This window comes from Arachis duranensis, chromosome 6, assembly GCF_000817695.3.
Source record: "Arachis duranensis cultivar V14167 chromosome 6, aradu.V14167.gnm2.J7QH, whole genome shotgun sequence".
In the NCBI taxonomy this organism is placed as follows: domain Eukaryota; kingdom Viridiplantae; phylum Streptophyta; class Magnoliopsida; order Fabales; family Fabaceae; genus Arachis; species Arachis duranensis.
The window spans coordinates 15127125-15145499 of NC_029777.3; the positions used below are offsets into that span (position 1 = coordinate 15127125).

Below are 18375 nucleotides of genomic sequence, written 5' to 3' on the forward strand. Positions count from 1 at the left end.
AAAAAAGTTAGGTCCATTTCCGTGAGGCTTCGTTATAACATGTATATTGTGTTTTCTATATACAACTTTATGTAGCGCCCAATGAGAATAAAAAGAAACAAAAATGATTATGCATACATGTCTATGTCATCATTTAAAAATAAATGGAACTTGAGTAGTGACTGGATATCGATGACTTAAACTAAATAAAATTCTCTTTTAAAAACTAAAAGAAATAGTATTTCTTTTTTTCTTTTTTTTTCATTATTATTTTTTCAGAAGTTAGCAACAAATTTGCTCATTCAGTTGCTGAATCTAGTGATTAGGTGAAGCCGTTGAATTTAAAATTACTTCACAAAATTTCTTTCTATGAACTAAAAAAAAATGAAAAACACTTTTAGAGTATGTTTGGTTGGGAGTAAAAATGAATTGAAATTTTTTCTTGATGCATGATCATTCATTTTATTTTAAAAAAATTATTATCAATTTAAGTTTTTGAAAAAAAGTGATTTTATAATATATTAACAAAATTTGTATGATTGAAGATCTAAAGTTCGATCTTTATTTTTCTCAAAAAAGAGAAAAAATAGCATAAGCTAAAAAAAAGAGATTCATGAAAAAATTTAAGTAAATTAAAAAAAACTGTTTAAAGAAATGCATTAAAAATATAACTATATATATATATATTTATCAACTTAAATTTTTAAAATAATTAGTGTTTATATATTGGCTCACAATTTAACCTGATCCAAAATAAATAAAATCCAATTAATAGGTATAGCCGGATCGATGCCTACCAAATTTCATAGAGGTCCATACAGTGACATGAATTTGGTCCTACTTATCTAAATAAGTAATCAACTGCTATCTCTTTTATAGGAGATCTTAGCAACTTCTCTAATAAAAGAGAACAGTTATCCACTACTAAGGGTGGAATTACTTTAAAAGGTTGTTCTACTATAAATATACTAATACTTTTAAGTTTATTTCGAACTCAGTTTACTAAAAATCTATTTAAAACTCTTGCTAACTTGCGGTATCACCCCACCGCCTCACGAGAAACTCGGATATCTCAGCACTATAGCAAAAGTTGAACGCGCTGTCCAAAAAGAGTCATCTTAACACTAACAAAAGTCGAACACTGCCTAAAAAGAATCTGAACCTTACGTTTAAACCCAAATCCATCTATTTTAGATAACTCTCAAAACAACTAGTATAATGATATTTCATCTTTTATCAAAAATAAAATAAAATAAAAATATTGAATAGTATAGCATTGTTACCCTAATGAAGGCAACAGTTTGGGAACTTTTTCCACGGAATATAGTGTTTTCCACTTTGTGTGATACCGTTAATTGAGATGACTCTGCGTGTGCATCTATTGGTTCCATTTTGCCAACAGACCAAAGAGATGGAAACAACACAAAAGAAACAGAATGTCAAAATCATATAACAAACTTTATCACAACAACAATAATATTACCAAGTTTGGTTTCCTTTCACCTTCCTTTTCTTTTCTTATTTCTATATACCTCTTCGTTTTCTGGATCAGACATGTTTATACCCCTTATGCTTTTCTTTTAATAATTCGAAGCAATAGACACTAGTCATGTATTTTTTGTTATGGAAAAGTATGAGGAGTCAATGGAATATTTATACAATGTGTACAATGAAAATTTATGTAGTATTAGAGATATAATTATTAGTGCTATCTTTTTCCATCAGCTAAAGTTTTTGGGATGAGCGGTATCATGACATGGTATTAAGTGTATACATTGTACAAATAGTCCATTGTCTCCTAATAGGATCCTTTTGTTATACCAAGAATAAGGATTTCATATAACTCGTTTAAAACAAAAAAAAAAGATGCACGCATTTAATACATATATAATTTAATTTTTAGTTTTAAAAAAATGTGACCGAAATTATTTGTAACATATTTATTAAATGTTTATATATAATTAAAAATATAATAATATTAGAGAGATAAAAATAAATAAGAAATTATTTTAACGAATACTAAATAAAACAAATTATAATTAGTTTTCGCTCATTTTTATTGGGTACCAAATATTTTCATTAGATACAAAAACTACCAATTGATCTCAAAACAAAGATAATAAGACATTCTCAGGGAAATTATACTTATAAAAAAAAATAAAAAACACAAAGATAATGTAATTAACCCCTAATTAATAATGAAATTAACAATGGTAGAGATAAAGAAGGAAAGGAACTCACATGACTTTGGTTGATTTTTATTATTGTTTTTGGCCTTCCCAACATGAGTATTATATGGTTGGATTAATAATTTGTTTTGTGTTGAATTGATAGGAAGCCATGCAGTATACAATGGTCCCCCATAAGCTTAGTGGTTGTTACTTTCACTTTGGTTGATGTATACTCTAAGAGAGTCACTTAGAACTACTCAAACCCTTTTCATGAATCGGTGGAGAGCATCATAATATTATTCAAATTGTCTTACTTTGGACCACTGCCATATGTCCTCTTCGGATACCACTCTAATTAATTATTTCCTTCATTAATAATATTTGTCAATTACTCTCTAATCAGCTTTTTGGTTCCAATTTAATTATAAAGAGACATGCTTTTAGTTTAACCCTTTGAGTTCACATCTCACTCTATTTATATCCCTTTGCTCTACAACTCTTGACCTCGCATGCCTAATCATAATTCATCCAAATACCACTCTCTCTCTCTCTTTCTTTCTTTCTCTTCCTACCTTCCTCTCTTTCATACATAACATGTTCTTGGCCAATATTTATAATTTATATCGTATGTCACTATATAATTCATCGTGCACCAATAACAGTTGAAGCTGCCAGCATGATCTAAATTTTCCTTGTGTTAAGTCAAGGAAAGATCGGATCATGTGACAGCTTCACCTGTATATGGGATCACGAAAGAAATGTATGTGTATGATGATTTTCTGGTTTACTTTCATAATAGCAGTGTGCCGCTTCTGCATCTGATTTACATACATGTACATCAGAAAATGTCTCACTTTCCTTCTCATGTATATATATATATATATGCTCATTTGCAAATCTATGTTAATTAAAAGAAAAAACCGGCTTTTTTTTTTCAAAGAATATCAAGTAGTATATATATTTTCGAAAATAAAATATCTATTCTCTAGTAATAATATTAGAAAAATAAAAAATTTAAAATTTATTTTATTTAATATTTAATAATTAATAAATATTAAATAAAATAAATTTTGACTATTTTTTATTAATTTTTTTTGTTATTAAATATTTCGACTCTGTAGTTTAGTTTTATGTGGAGTATATAGAGTCAAATCAACAATTGTCATTTTCTTCTTTGCTCATTATTAATATCTTATCTACTGGGACACATGCATTGCTTGAGGGGAAATAAATTAAATTAACTCGATAATTAGTGATTCATTATCCAATAATAAATAATTTATGTAGAGAGTGCAACAACATAACATATAGATCTCTGGATTATTATGCTTTATTGGGTGTGTAATTATATATGTATGTTGGGGAATCTTATTGATAACATAGAGTATAAGATATCACTGTTAGGGTTTTGAATGACAGAATCTCTTCCAAATTTGGTTGGTGCTTTTGAGATATCTCTCATCTTGAATTAATCCACGCCTTAATTAAGGACCTCTCTTTATATTCCATTTAATTAGAGCAGTCATCACAACATTTCTCATTGTTTTGTTATAATAATATAATATAATATAATATTAAGTATTGGGTTTGATGAATAGAAATAATAAATTAATCTTCAGCATGCATAAAGGAACATAAAGTGAAACAAAAAACATATGACACTTACTCTAACATGTTGGATCAAGTTTATACAAAGAGTTTCCGAAAAGCAATAATAGAAGACAACTACTTATAATATCAAAAAAAAAAGAAAAAAGAAAAAAGAAAGAAGACAACTACTTATATTCATATATTAACACATGATATCTCTGAAATACATCGAGTTTATTCACTAAAATATTAGGACTTAATTAACGGTATATAGTCTAGGTGTTTCAAATAAAATTAAATTAATTGAGATTAATTAATTAATTAAACAATATTCAAATAGGAATCGATCTAGTGGCCGATCAAGAATTTGGATATTGTTCATAAAAATTCTAAATTTAAAGTTTGTTATTATTATTATTAGTGCATTAAAGAGGGAAAAAAAGTGTCACAATAATTATTTAAGAGGGATGGTGACTAGCTCTCTTTTTAAAGAATATTTTTTAATCTCGAATGAGGGAATAATGGACGACTTATTTTGTCACGACTCAAAATGAGTTATGACTGGCGCTAAAAAAAAGAGTTATTTAGCAAGTCTAACAGATTCGAATATAAGATAAATAAAAATGTTACAAATAATTTTTGATAAAGTTTTATATTATTTAAGAATATTAATTTTATTCGAATATATACTTTGAAATATTAAAGTATTTGTTGGCACTCACTTTGAAATTATAAAATGTTTTTATGATTGAGAAAATATGATTTGAAAAGATTTCTGATAAGAAAGTATTATCTGATTGATTTAATTTGACACTGTATATATTTGAAAGATCAAATATTGGTTGTATTTGAAATTATATGTTTTGAATTGGTTTGGGAGGCTCGTATTAGAAAACCGTAGTTAACGGCGGTTATGACGTTAATCTAGATGCATCTGGCTCAGACCTCAGCTAGCAGGAGCGTTGCTAGCCTAACGTGTAGGCCACACGTTAGATCTGTTATTGCATACGGACACACTAGAGGAAAGGGCTACCCTTAGAGGTGGAACCGTCCAAGTGTGGACTATTTGATTTGATTTCTGTATGAGAACTCCCTTATTGATTCACTTATTCATATAAATTATTATTTTCTAACTAAAATTATTTTCATAATAATGTTTAGATGATCTCATGTGAATTATAAATGTAATGTCTAGTCACTGAGTTACAAAACTCATCCCTTTTTCAAAAAAATATTTTTCAAAAATAAGTATTTGATTATGTGAGTCTTTCGATTCAAGAGTAATGATCTGCAACGGGTTCTATTCCTTGTTGAGTTCTTAGACGTCTTCTGCTCCATATGTCACAGGTATGATTCATTTATATTTATTTTATTTTTGTTCAATTATGTAATTATTCATTCTAGAAAGTGTAAATTTATCAAAAATTATTTGTAACATTTTTATTTATCTTATATTCGAATCTATTAGGTCTGCTAGGGAACTTTTTTTCTTGAACACCAGTCGTGACTCATTTTAAATTGTGACATATTTAAATGTCAAAAGAGAAAAAACTACTATATATAATTTATTTGTTTAGCTATAGTACTTATGTGTATAAAGAAAAATAATTATAAAATTATTTATTATATATTTGTGTATAAATATATTTTATTATATATATTTTTAATGTATATTTTGTATCAATAGTAGTTGATTTAATAACTGAATTTTAAGTATGTTCGTAACATATATAATTTATAATTCTTAGTTTTTGTTTGTAGTTTACTTCTATGTAACTTAGTATGTTGGTCCCTTTATTTTGTCAGGGTATATTTCTATTCATTTATTTATTTACAAAAAGAAAGTTAAGAGTTAAGGCCATATTGCCTTTTGTACACTTGAAATTAAATGAAGTCCTATAATATTATATTATATTCTATCTTAAGAGGTAAGGCTCAAAATTAGCATTTGATAGGTAGTGTCCTATTGACTATTGTGGCCATAATTATTAAACAAGATGTAAAAATTGATATACTTTTTGTTTATTTCTTTTTATATTTGTGTGTATGTGTTTTATCTGGCTCCTTACAATAGCCAAACACATCCTTATATGGTAGAGGACACAATGAAGTCGTGGAGAGTTTGAAGTAGCTTCAAGTAAGATGGAAATTCATCTGCTAGTTAAGAATAGTTAAATGATAATTTTATTTTTTAAGTAATTAAGTTTGTACACTTTTTTTTTTACACGTGTAGCTTCAATTTAAAAAGAAAAAAAAAAAGATAAGTGTAATACAATGCACTTGGTCATTTTGTAGATAGATGCCCCAAAATGCAAATAAGTCAGGCTGCTTAATTAAACAACACTTTACGTGTATTTGAATATAAACATCTTTTTAGTTGTTATTTCTTTCTTTCTTCCTTTTTTCTTTTAGAAGAAGATAAGTGTCATTGGCAGATGAGATGTATATCTCATCAAAATTAGTATATCTCATTTTTTTATGACTATTTACATGAAAAAAATTAATATAATTTTTATATAAAAATGAAAGACATGAACTAATATCTTAATGAATAATGATATATAGTTCAAACATAAATATTTACTATGTTAAGTGATTCAGTGAAATTTGTTAAAATATCATATCATAGTGAGTAAAGTTCAACACCGGCTTTCGCACTGTTAATTACTTGAGAGTTGAGCTAATAGAATTTTCAAAAAGATTAAAGAAAAAAAAAAAACCAAAAGGGAATTTCGTGATAATTCCCATCACGTTGAGTTGTTGACTTTTCACGTAGAAAACCATTGAAACTTTCTTTGCCGTCTGCACCTAAGAAACCATATTTTTCTTATTATAACTAAAGCAAATAAATTAAACAAAGTGCCATTAGCTTCACCTAATAGAATGAATGAACGAATCATATCGATGAAGACTCTGCTTCGTTCTTTTCTCGTTGGTCCACGCTGAATACTCCCAAAATCAATTTATATTTCTGCATAACATACAAGCATATGATGAGTGATTAGTGGAGGGACAAAACATTTAAACAAAGCTCTCATCAAATATATTGCCAGAAATATATACAAACCTCATTTATTTACGTGTTGTTAATGTTGGGATTGGTTGTGACATCGCATCACCCTTAACGCGTTTTAGCTGTTGTTTCAATCTCGGTCAATGTGTTTAAATAGTTTAATCTAAAAATGTACCAAATTTTCACGATAATAAATGTAGTACATTTTAATCAAGATATGAGTTTTTGAAGAATAATACAAACATCATCATTGTATAAATTTTAAAAAACTAACTGGTACATGAAGTCATTATTAGCGTTAGATTTGTCATTTCAATCCTAGTTCCCACCCCCTAAATTTAACTTATTTCCAACTTGCCATAAAGTGGGTGGTGTGTGTGCTATGAGAAATCCTAAAATTCCAGGTATTTTGGAAGACTAACTATATAATATTGAGGTACTTTCTATCCACAAAAAGAGAGAATTATTTATGGATAGAAGGAGTATAAGACATATAGAAATTCAAGATCCTCTTATGATTTAAACATAAAGGATATTGAATTTCAATATGTAGTATACCTCAACATGGATTATGGATATATAGTTAGTTTCCAAGATGCTTTGGAATTTAAGATTCCTCATTCTGAAGACTAAAAAGACCGCTTAATCTTGAAACTGAAAAATGGCTTATCTGAAACAGGAATGAACTTTACAAACCAAGCCAGTGGCCATGAAAAAGCTGCAAATAAAACACAATATCCCCATTGAATCCATGTTAGTCTCTCTGTATCAGCAAACTTCCTCAGGAATTCCACCATTGCAATTTGAAGAACAATTGTAATCCCAACAATTCCAAGGAACAAGTGGTTTTTGTGAATGCCTCTGAACACATTTTGTTTCTCCATACTCCTAGAGTTGAACTCGTTGAAAACTTGGCACAGAACAAAAGTATTAAAAATTAGTGTGTTCTTTACCTTCTCATCTACATTGAATATTGCCTTCCCTTTGAATTGGAAAACCAATAAGACTGCAATCTGATACAAAGCTTGAGGTAAAAGGTTTCTCCACATAATGTTAGTGATAAGCGGCTCGGTACGCCCCACCGGCCGTTTCTCCATTAACTCCTTTGTAGGCCGTTCCGTGGCCAGGGCCAGAGCACCTAGAGTATCCATAATGAGATTAACCCATAGAAGTTGAACTGTTGTTAAGGGAACATCACCAGCAGAAACTGCAGCTATAAAATTTATCACAAGTGCTGCAACATTCACTGTTAGTTGAAATTGGATAAATTTCTGTATATTGTTATATACACATCTTCCCCACCTTAAAACCGTTGCAACAGAATTGAAGTTGTCATCCAAGATAACAATGTCAGAACTTTCCTTGGCAACTTCAGTGCCTTGGATTCCCATAGAAAGTCCAATATCAGCTTCTTTTAGCGCAGGCGCATCGTTGGTGCCATCTCCTGTGACTGCAACTACATGGCCTTTCTTTCTTAAGCATTGCACCATCAAATGTTTGTCCAAAGGAGAAGATCTCGCCATCACTCGAATATCATCTACTTTCTCCATTCTCTCTTCCTCCGTGTAGTTCCGAAATTCCTCACCTTCCACCACTTGTCCCTTGGCTACATCATCACTAAGGTCTAGTATTCCACATTCTGTTGCTATTGCCTTTGCCGTGAATAAGTTATCTCCGGTGATCATCTTGATATCAACACCTGCATACTTGCAAGTTTCCACAGCCTTCTTGACTTCCGGCCGGCATGGATCCTTAAGGCCGACGATTCCTAGCAAGGTCAAGCCATCTTCTCTTAGTACCTTATCATCGCTGTAGTCGATTTCAATGTGAGCAAAAGCAATGCATCTTAGGCTACTAGCTGCCATTCCCTGAATTATTTTCTCAATTTCATCCCGTTCTTTTTCACCAAGGGACTTCTCTGTGCCATTACAATCAATGTAGTTAGAACACATTGCAAGTATCATCTCAGCAGCACCTTTCCAATGTACATGTACTGTATTGTCACTCTTCTTCCTTACTGCTACCCCGCTTCGTTTCTTCTCCGAGTTAAACGTTTCAACATGGATGATCTCATGTTTCTGCTTTAGTCCATCCATGTCCATGCTTAAATCTGACACAGCCCACAAGAGAATAGCTTTCTCTGTAGGGCTACCAGAGATTTCAGGCCCGGATTCCGGCAAAGGCTTATATACACTGCCAGTTGTATTGAGGCCTATTCCCTGGTGGAACAATTCCACAACTCTCTTGGCCATTGCATTGGAATAATTCTCAATGATGTTTTCAAGGCCTAACCAGAACTTGTTCACTCTCATCTCATTGAGAGTCAGAGTCCCAGTTTTATCAGTGCATATAACCGTTGCCGACCCCATAGTTTCGCAAGCAGAGAGTTTCCTCACCATAGCCTGATCTGCCATCATTCTCTTCATGGAATAAGCCAAGGTGAGAGTGACAGCCAATGGCAATCCTTCAGGGATCGCCACGACCACAATGGTGACTGCAACCGCAATTATCTTCACAACAGCATTGAACACATCACTCAAATCAGTACTACCTTTCTTGAACTCTGTATAACCGTCTTCACTGCTGGTGTTTCCAGTAAAATAACGAATAAGCATTACCACAAACACAAGGAGTGCAACCGAGAGGCCTACTTTTCCTATCGATGTAGTCAAGCTATCGAGACGCGCCTGCAACGGCGTCCTCTCCTCCGTGTCACCTCTTGATACCGTGCTCATCAACTGTCCCCACGCCGTGTTAGTTCCGACGGACGTCACCATCATTGTTGCATAACCGTCGACCACTTTGGCGCCGGACAACAAGAAAGGACTATTTAACGGCTCAATTTCGACATGATCACTCTCCCCTGTCATGCTTGATTCATCAACATGAAGAGCATGACCAGATATGAACAATCCATCAGCGGGAACTTGATCCCCAATCTTGAGTGAAACGATATCTCCCACAAGAACGTCGAAAATCGAAATCTGTTGCGGCCTTCCATTCCTCACAACATCAACCTTGATGTCACTGCTAATCTTGGACAGCTTGTGAAACTGCCTCTCCTGCCTCAAGTTGCTGACTGAGCTTACAACAACCACCAACAACACCGCCACGAATATGCTTCCACCTTCATACCAACCTTCCCCTGCACCGTGCTGTTTGATTCCAAAGCCGAGTGAAAGGCCGGCGCAAACAAGAAGGATGATTATTGTGGTGTCATTGAAGGCTTCAAGAACAAAGTGGAGGAGTCCTTTTGGCGGCGGACGAGGGTAAGTGTTGGAGCCAAAGATATCGCGACGCTTGGCAATTTCTTCTTCTTTGTCGTCAATTCCCTTCGATGGAACAGTTCCAATGACATAAGCTACAGCCTCCACGCCTCCAAAGGAAGCAAGAGAGTCCAAGCTTTTGTCCTTAACCATGTTAACAAGCTTGGATTTATCAGCATCATGAGGAACAGCCAGGAAGGAATTGTTGCAGTGAACTAGAGGCTCTATTATATCATCACGAAGAAGGAATTGATTGTGATTTCTTTTGGAGACGATCTCTTTCGCAAGGGACACAAAGACTCTTCCAGAATAGATTTTGGTATAAGCGAAACGCCAGCGTTGTTTTGGTGAGGTTAATGGGGGAGAAGTGAGTCTGGTAAAGGTGTTGGCGATGTCAACGATGAGTGGAGTAGCATTTAGATTATGGCTGCTGGAGCTCGACATGGTTATAGTTATGGTTATGGTTACGGTTATCGAATGTGACAGCAGAATTAGAAATAAAAAAAGGATAAAAAGTTATAACTAACACTGCTATGAAAGAATTTCATTCTGAACATGAGATGTATAAGGTCTTAAATAGGGATCTGGGCGTAGATATGCTCGATAGTGTGTTAATTTCCATGTAAACTTCGCGGAAAAACTTGGAAAACTTCAGTGTCAACTTCTGTTTATTACTTTATTATGTCCAAATTATTGGGCTACTTATTATTCTATTTGTTTTTTTTTTTAATTATTGCATCTTTGCTGGATTAAAAATAATTCCAGAGGAGTATTAAGTCTTATGTTTATTCACCCAAGTAATAGGGAGTCCTACCGAACATCTTAGGACTTTGGAATTGAAAAAAAAAAAAAAGAAAGAATGCCAGCTAGGCAACTACACCAGAGTCCAGAGACGTGGGAAAAGGAAAGCTACAGTGTGAAAGTTCTTGTCAAGGGGATCCTCCTAACTTGTATAATATAATTACATCGTATTCGCAAAAGCCTAGGTGGTACGATGGTTTTGATCCAAATGTTCCATTTTGATCCTTTAGAATGTAATTAAAGTTTCTCAGATTCTCAGAATGATAGCATGAGTCCTGGTTGAGTCAGGATATGCGTGTAGAATTTTTCATTCATACAGATGATAATGACAAAGTTGAGGCGACAAAAATTGCCAACCCTCAAATATTTTATACACTTTTGTTCTTAAATTACAAGAGAAAATAAAAAACTAAATTAATGTTTGTTTTTGGTAAATAACCCTCAGATACGTATATCTCAAAAATCAGTCACCATCATGTATTTGTTTATTAATACATATGCAGATATGCTGTTGCTTACTGTATGGAGTATGGACCATGATGCAAAGTAAATGACTTAATCAAATTTTGCGGCTAGTTTCAGACCGGCTACATGGGATACTTCATTAAAACAAATAAGGACAGAATCCAAAATCAACTTAGCCTGGCCAGGGTCAACTAAAACAACAACAAAATTTCCATCAAGAAAAGCACCATGCTTACATGCGGGTATATGTTTAATTTCAATCGGGCAAAACACCTCAATAAACTAAAATATTATCTGAATGTCCTAAATTCGATTTAATGAACACATAGTAATGGTTAAAATGGTAATAAATCGAATGTATTAGTTTCGATTTATATCTTTACTTTGTCTCACATAATTCGAATCTAATAGATTCGATTTGTGTAGAGTTTGGCTATAAAATTTTTGTTTTGAAAAATAATTTATTAAATTAATTTTTAGAAGATAATTTTTAAATAAACAGAAATAAAAATATATTATACCCATTTTATTATAGACTTATTCACTCAACATACTCTACTTTTTTTAAGTATTCTCAATAATCTTGTTATTATTATATATGATCAACTTTTTATTTATTTTGTCCAAAAAGGATCACAATTCATACATAATAATTTTATTATTGAGAGTACCTAAAAAAATACTAAAATATGTTATAAATATTTATGAGACTTTTTTTTTAAGTACTCTTTTTAGGTACTTTCAAGAATAAGATTATTATGTATGAATTGTTGATCTTTTTGGACAAAATAAATAAAAAATTGATCATATAATAATAATAGTAATAATAATAATAAAATTTTAAATGTTAAAAGTTTATTTAAAAGTTATCTTTTAAAACCTAATTTAATAAATTATTTTTTAAAACAAAAATTTTATAGCCAAAGTCCACGCAAATCGAATCTATTAGATTTGAATTATGGGAGACTAAGCAAATATATAAATCAAAACCAATATTTATTAGCATTTTAACCATGTACTTAATTCGAATCCACTTGCTTCTATTTTTATTCAATTAACGTTTTTCACCTAATTCGAATCTATTGGATTTGATTTACTATATATTTCATTAAATCGAATTTAATCAATTCGATTTATATAAAAATATACTTTTGAGACTTTCACGCTACATTTTATGGTTTAGAACATTCGGGCGATATTGATGTGCATTTGATTTATTGAAGTGTTTTACCCATTTTAATCCATTACTCAGAATCTACAAATGTTTGTGCAGACCACACGCCAAACCTTGACAAGTTACCAACACATTATTTATATTTAGAATGTAGACCTTGTGGTTTTCCTCCTTCCAATTTGCCTCTAAACTTAATTCAGTGTCACAGGATATGGTATGGTTAGGTTTACATTTTCTCCGTACTTTCCAACTGTGACGAACAAGAGAGAGTTAGGTTTACATTTTCTTCGTACTTTCCAAGTGTGACGAACAAGAGAGAGAGAGCAGGTTTTATACGTTGATAACGCCAATGGAAAAGGTGTTAGTGGTTAATCACGCCTCATGAATCGTGCTTCTATTTCTTTCTCATTAACATTGGAAACTACATAGTAACTTCATCAGTCGTAACAGTGTTGACTTTTCATATGTTGAGATATACCTACCAAACGAAAGTTTCCGGTAATTTTGGGCAAATATGATATTTGGACCCTATAAGTTTTAAGAGTAAACAGTTATGAGAATTTTAGTACTAAAATATGAATCACAATAAAATTTAAGTGTGATAAATGATTATTAATTTAAATAATTCATCCCTTAGGTTCGATTTGATAAAATTCTTTTAAAAAGATATTTATAGTTTTAAAAAAACACAAACATCTCACTCTATGTTCAGTAAATTAAAAAACAATCATATACTTATTAAAATTTACTAAATATAAATATTGTAATTTTTGAGTGTCAATTTTATCAAAATGGCCTTTTAAGTAGTGTGAAATGACATTCTTTTGAATTAGAATGAAGTGAACTCAACTGGGCCCTAAAAGCATTATAAATTCCTGGAGGGCCATCACTGAAACTTCGCAGCACCTTCCAAGTCGACAGCCCTGAAAGATGTGAAGGCAATTCGTTCATTAAAAAAAAAAAGGAAAAAGATGCGAAGGCAAGTAGGCAACCCTTTCCACAATGACCAAGTCTTTGTTTTAATAATTGTAGGGCACATCATAAACCGTTAATTTCAGCAACCTGAGTCGCCAGGAAGTAGTGCAATTAAATTTATAGAAATTTGCATATAAATACTAACTACTAGCACGAAGGAAATATTTTTTTTTTTCTAATCAATCCTCATTTAAAGGCATTTGAAGTCTAAGCAAAATGAACATTGTTTCTGGCCATTTTGTCTTAAAATTTTACAATCATCTCATTGTCTCCATTATCTACGAGAATCAACTTCAGAAATTTTCGATGGCTCTATGTTTCCCACCTAGGACTCCTACTAACCACCCACTTAAATCTCAACTTAATTTCTCTCTCACACCAATGGACAAATGTTTGGAAGTTGGCAAGAAAAGTAAATAACTTTGGGGAGAAATGCATATTTTTCTTCGTTCTTTAGGAAGATTCAATAAACAAGTAATGAAGGAATAAATAAAAATAAGATATTATACACATATTTAACTTATAGACTACCATGTTCAATTGAACTTTGTCTTTAAAGGGAAAAGTGAGTCTAAAACCCCTAAAGTATTTCATTTCTCCATCCTCTAACTATCACCGTAAGATTAATTATGGAGAAATTGCTTGCCAAATGCTCCTCTTTTTCTAGCACCAATAAATAAATTCACATAATATCAACAAAAGTGTAGCAACAAGCAAAACACAGGAAAATCTTAGCTAAATATAAAATAAGGGTAGTGCTAGGGAGCCAATGGCTTAAATGTACAATGTGTACAATGGGCTAAACCTTTGGTCCATGAATAAAATGAACATCACCCACACTATCCAGAATAACCATCCGAATACCAGGATAAAATTTTAGAGTTCACCAAGGATCGAACCCTTGACCTTTCGGATCTAGAACTCTAATACCATGTCATGAACCCACTCATCCCAAAAGCGTAACCTGACAGGACAATGTAACACTAATGATCATATCTCTAATACTTCCTAAACCTCTATTGTACACATTGTACGCTTAGACCATTGGCTCCCTATACTTTTTCATAAAATAATATGTTAGGGAGCTACTTCTGTGTGAGAGCAAAGGTTCAAGGGGAGTTACTTCCTCCTTTTTTGATGTTTCCATGAGCAAACACAGACACATCAAACACAAATAGAAAAGATTAGAAGGTAACAGTTGATATAGCCCCATTTGAAGCAAGGCAAGGAGGAACAAACAAAAATATGTACTTTAAGATAGAATAGGTCAACAAAACAGACCTCGATCTACAATGTATGGCACTCACAATTGGTGTATGAGGGTATGACATAGAACAGAAAGTTAAATTTCACTCTGGACTGCATTAGTTGATTTAAGTCAGCAAAGATTTGGCCATAACAAGCAGAACAAACAGAAGGCACCACCCTGTCCCAATAAAAAAAAGAAGAGAACTAAGGCACCACCACATTTTTAAACAACATTCTGCCCCAGAGCACTTTATTGATATACTTACATGATAAACCTGAGACTTCAACCCACTTGTCTCTAAACATTTGAGCTATTCCAAAGTAGCTTAGAGGAAACATATTTTAACATCTCCATTAAAACCACTAGCGTCCAATAGGCACCACTTATTGGACCGCCTTTTAATTTTTTAATATCATACAACAAACACAAAAAGAATTATAGCTCAATGGTTAAAGAATCCACAAGGAGTGTAACTTGAAGGGATCAAGTTCGACAACCACTTCAGAATTATATTACAAAATAAAATTGTGAGAGAGACCAAACAAAGTTAATAAACACAAACACCCTCAATCCTCTAGATAATAGGTATAGATAATCATCACATACAAGCAGAAGCAAACTAGAGACGGTACCAATAGTTTTGCCCCGACGAGTTAATCCAACTAGTTAGATTGAACATACTCTTCATAATCCTTCAACATCAGAACCCAAACATGCAAAACAACGAGAAAAATAAAATAAAATAAAGGGGAAACATATTGTGGTTGAACTCAGTAAACAGATGGCTGAACATTAAAAAAAGAATAGTATGGTAAAAGGGAAAAACCTAGTGGATTTAGTTATCAGATTAAACTGATGTAGACTCCAGAATGCAAAGGCTAGCTTCGAACTGAACAGGTGACATCTACAAAACCTTATACAGTTAACAATAGATAGGACTACAGTGCATTTTCTGGTCATGACTCCATGACCATAAAACATGTTTGTGTATTAACCATCAAACAAAATTCCAAAACAGTTTTAAAATAAGAGTGCAAAACCTGAATACTTGATCAAGCTTTGTGAGATGGCAACAACCTGAACTTCTGCACAAGCCAAAGAAGGACTAAGTTACTACAAATCCAAGTGCTTCTTAAGATCATCTACAATCTAGTCAGACAATAAAACTCAAAAGTAGTACTCAGAACAGCGTTATGTTAACTGCCTAAGCAAGGCATCAAAAAATACTCTACTCCAATACATTTGAATTTTGATATTTCATGCATATGAATGCTAGGAATGGTGAAAGGCATTTGTCAAAAAGTTGCTGAATACGATTTCTTTCTATGTAAATGGAAACCACAAAATATTGTCTAGGACTGTGAAAGATAATACCACTCATTGCATGAGATTGATTTAATGCAAATAAATGAACAAAGGGTGCTCATAGAGCACTGCTATAACAACAAGAATAACAAATTAATAGCCTATACCTCATCACTAAAATGCTTCCTCTCACTCTCACATCCTTATAATTGAGTGAGGACTCACCTCTCTTTTCACATATCTTTCAAATATTTTATGATAGAAAGATTCTTTGTAGATTTTGTTTTCTTTTGTAAATGAGTTGTAAATATTCTGGAGTACTATAAACACTCTTCCTATTTTTGCCCATCCTTCAGAAGAAATATACAGTTTTCCAACTTTTCAGTAATTTTTTCTCCATTTTCCTAGAGTTCTTTTAAAGAACACCATATTTGACAATTATTCCTGGAATTTCAGGATTCATGCTAGACATTTCAAGTAAATAATGCTCAATGTAAACATATATATAGAATAATCATGACGGCGGAGATCTTAGATTCTAAGGATTCCTACATCTCCCATTCTCCATTGTGCTTACACCACAAACACGCATATCGACATACATAAACTAGCATGAAAACACATCTCAAAGGCAGCCGAGATATCTTAATCCAATAAATAGGATCAAAGTCAAGGGTTGGAAATGCTACCTCCTGCATTAAACAATATTACAAAACATGCATTTGACAAAACCATGCTGGATGTGCTTCCTCTTTCAAAATCCAAGCTTCAGTTTTCAACACTTTGTTCCTGCTCACCCAAAATACACTTCACACAATCATCATATCTCACCAACTCACCAGCCCTGCGATTTGTCACTCCCAATTCAGCATCAAAACCCAGTGCACTGATCACCCGCAACGTCCTCTCCGGCACTGACGCCCAGTGAATCAATCTCACAGCACGCTTAGAATCAAAACCCCTTTCCTTGACCCTAATCCGCGCGTCCCTGAAAGGAACCAAGCACTTGTCTTTTGCAAACTCAACACACTTCTCCTTAGCTTCAGCGAAGCAATTCGCCATCTCACGCTCCTCGCAGAGCTCTCGCTCCTTCAAATCGGAGGGTTTGGAACCAAGCAGAGCCTTCCACCATGGAGGCTTGCACCGGCTGGAGGAACTGATGGCGCACCCGATCCTCGCCCCTTCCTCGCACTGCTGAACAATCTTGAGCTCGCAGGATCTGTACGCGGAGGCCCAGGCACGCGCGTCGCGGAAAGCCAACACGTTCGGGCCCAACGACGGTTGGTCCGATGGGCCCGCGGGTAACGGGCCTCGGAGCAACGGGATGGGGCGGTCGAAGGTGATGACTGTTGAGGAAGCCGAGTAGTCGTCGAGATTGTTGGCTGAAGGTGAATCACTTGCCGCTGCTGTTGGCATTGAGAGGTTTAGGATTCGGATGGTTTTGGATTTGGGATAAGAGGTGAAAAAATAGGAATTCAAATTATGAATGCAGATAAACTTAAATTGCATTAACAACGGATCAGTTCAGTTCGAGAAGCAGAATTTGTTAATGGTAAGTAAGTTGAACTTAAACACAAAAGGCCTCTCCTAATATATTTTATTCCTTTCTCCACTCCTCCACTGGGAATTTGAAATTCTGTGTGGTGTTTGTTGATAGCAGAGGGTTCAGTTAGTCAGTCCCACATCGGGGAATGATTAGAGATTTATCATAGTTATATATTTCGAAGCCTCTGGGTGGGTGCAACTGGATCACAGGTTAGCGTGGTTGGGCCATAGCAATGTGCATGGCTCAGGAAAGTCCCCGGGCCATTTTCTGCAGAGATGCAGGCTCGGTAACGAGTAAACTTTGTGCTGACAAATTGGCTGAGACGCGTGTGGAGCCATCAATTTGTCGCCGAAGCATATGGCCGTACTTACAGTGATCCACGTAGGTTAAGGGTGCTACACCAACAGAACGGGGCTTACAACCTTGTGATCCACCATTTTTTACTAGTTGCGTTAACAAGTATTATTGCTTTCATAGGAACAAAAAAGAGTTGCTTTCATAGTTTGTTTTCATTTTAATAATATTGGTAATTAAATTAAAAAATAATATTAAATAATTAAATTATATTTAATTTATTATATTTTATAATAATTAATTAAATTTATTTATATAAAAAAATCATTTTAATTTTTTACATATTATAAAATAATTTGTACCATCAATTTTTCTAAAGAAATGTCCAATTTTAAAATAGGCAACAGCATAGACAATTAAAAAAAGACTCGATTGAACACATATGACAATTTCACAATGTTTGTCATTAACTATAAAGTTTAATTATGTTTTTCTTTGTATTAAGTAATTTTACAAATTAGTGTAATTTCAAATTATATATTGTGTA

General features: G+C 33.1%; 2 protein-coding genes across 20 annotated transcripts; both read right to left on the bottom strand.

The window, feature by feature from the left end:
* Window positions 1–6957: 6957 nt before the first annotated feature.
* LOC107493172 (calcium-transporting ATPase 12, plasma membrane-type-like) lies at window positions 6958–10572 on the bottom strand. Its single transcript, XM_016114260.3, has one exon. The coding sequence runs from the start codon at window positions 10461–10463 to the stop codon at window positions 7383–7385; it is 3081 nt and encodes a 1026-aa protein (XP_015969746.1). The 5' UTR covers window positions 10464–10572; the 3' UTR covers window positions 6958–7382.
* A 2001-nt stretch (window positions 10573–12573) lies between these two features.
* Window positions 12574–17872, bottom strand: LOC107493170 (uncharacterized). Of its 19 annotated transcripts, none has more exons than XM_052263257.1 (4): window positions 16678–17872; window positions 15724–15768; window positions 13310–13382; window positions 12574–12987 (listed from the first exon to the last, which is right to left on the bottom strand). In XM_052263257.1, exon 1 carries the CDS (start codon window positions 17495–17497, stop codon window positions 16757–16759), a length of 741 nt encoding a protein of 246 aa, XP_052119217.1. In that variant the 5' UTR covers window positions 17498–17872; the 3' UTR covers window positions 12574–12987; window positions 13310–13382; window positions 15724–15768; window positions 16678–16756. The 19 variants fall into 19 exon arrangements, with proteins under 19 accessions (XP_052119217.1, XP_052119215.1, XP_052119211.1 ...); XM_052263255.1 differs by having other exon boundaries at window positions 15510–15768; XM_052263251.1 differs by having other exon boundaries at window positions 15316–15768.
* Between the last annotated feature and the right edge of the window lie 503 nt (window positions 17873–18375).

Coding starts and splice junctions, on each gene's coding strand:
- LOC107493172 (XM_016114260.3), bottom strand. CDS start 10,463: ATGTCGAGCTCCAGCAGCCATAATCTAAATGCTACTCCACTCATCGTT.
- LOC107493170 (XM_052263257.1), bottom strand. CDS start 17,497: ATGCAATTTAAGTTTATCTGCATTCATAATTTGAATTCCTATTTTTTC.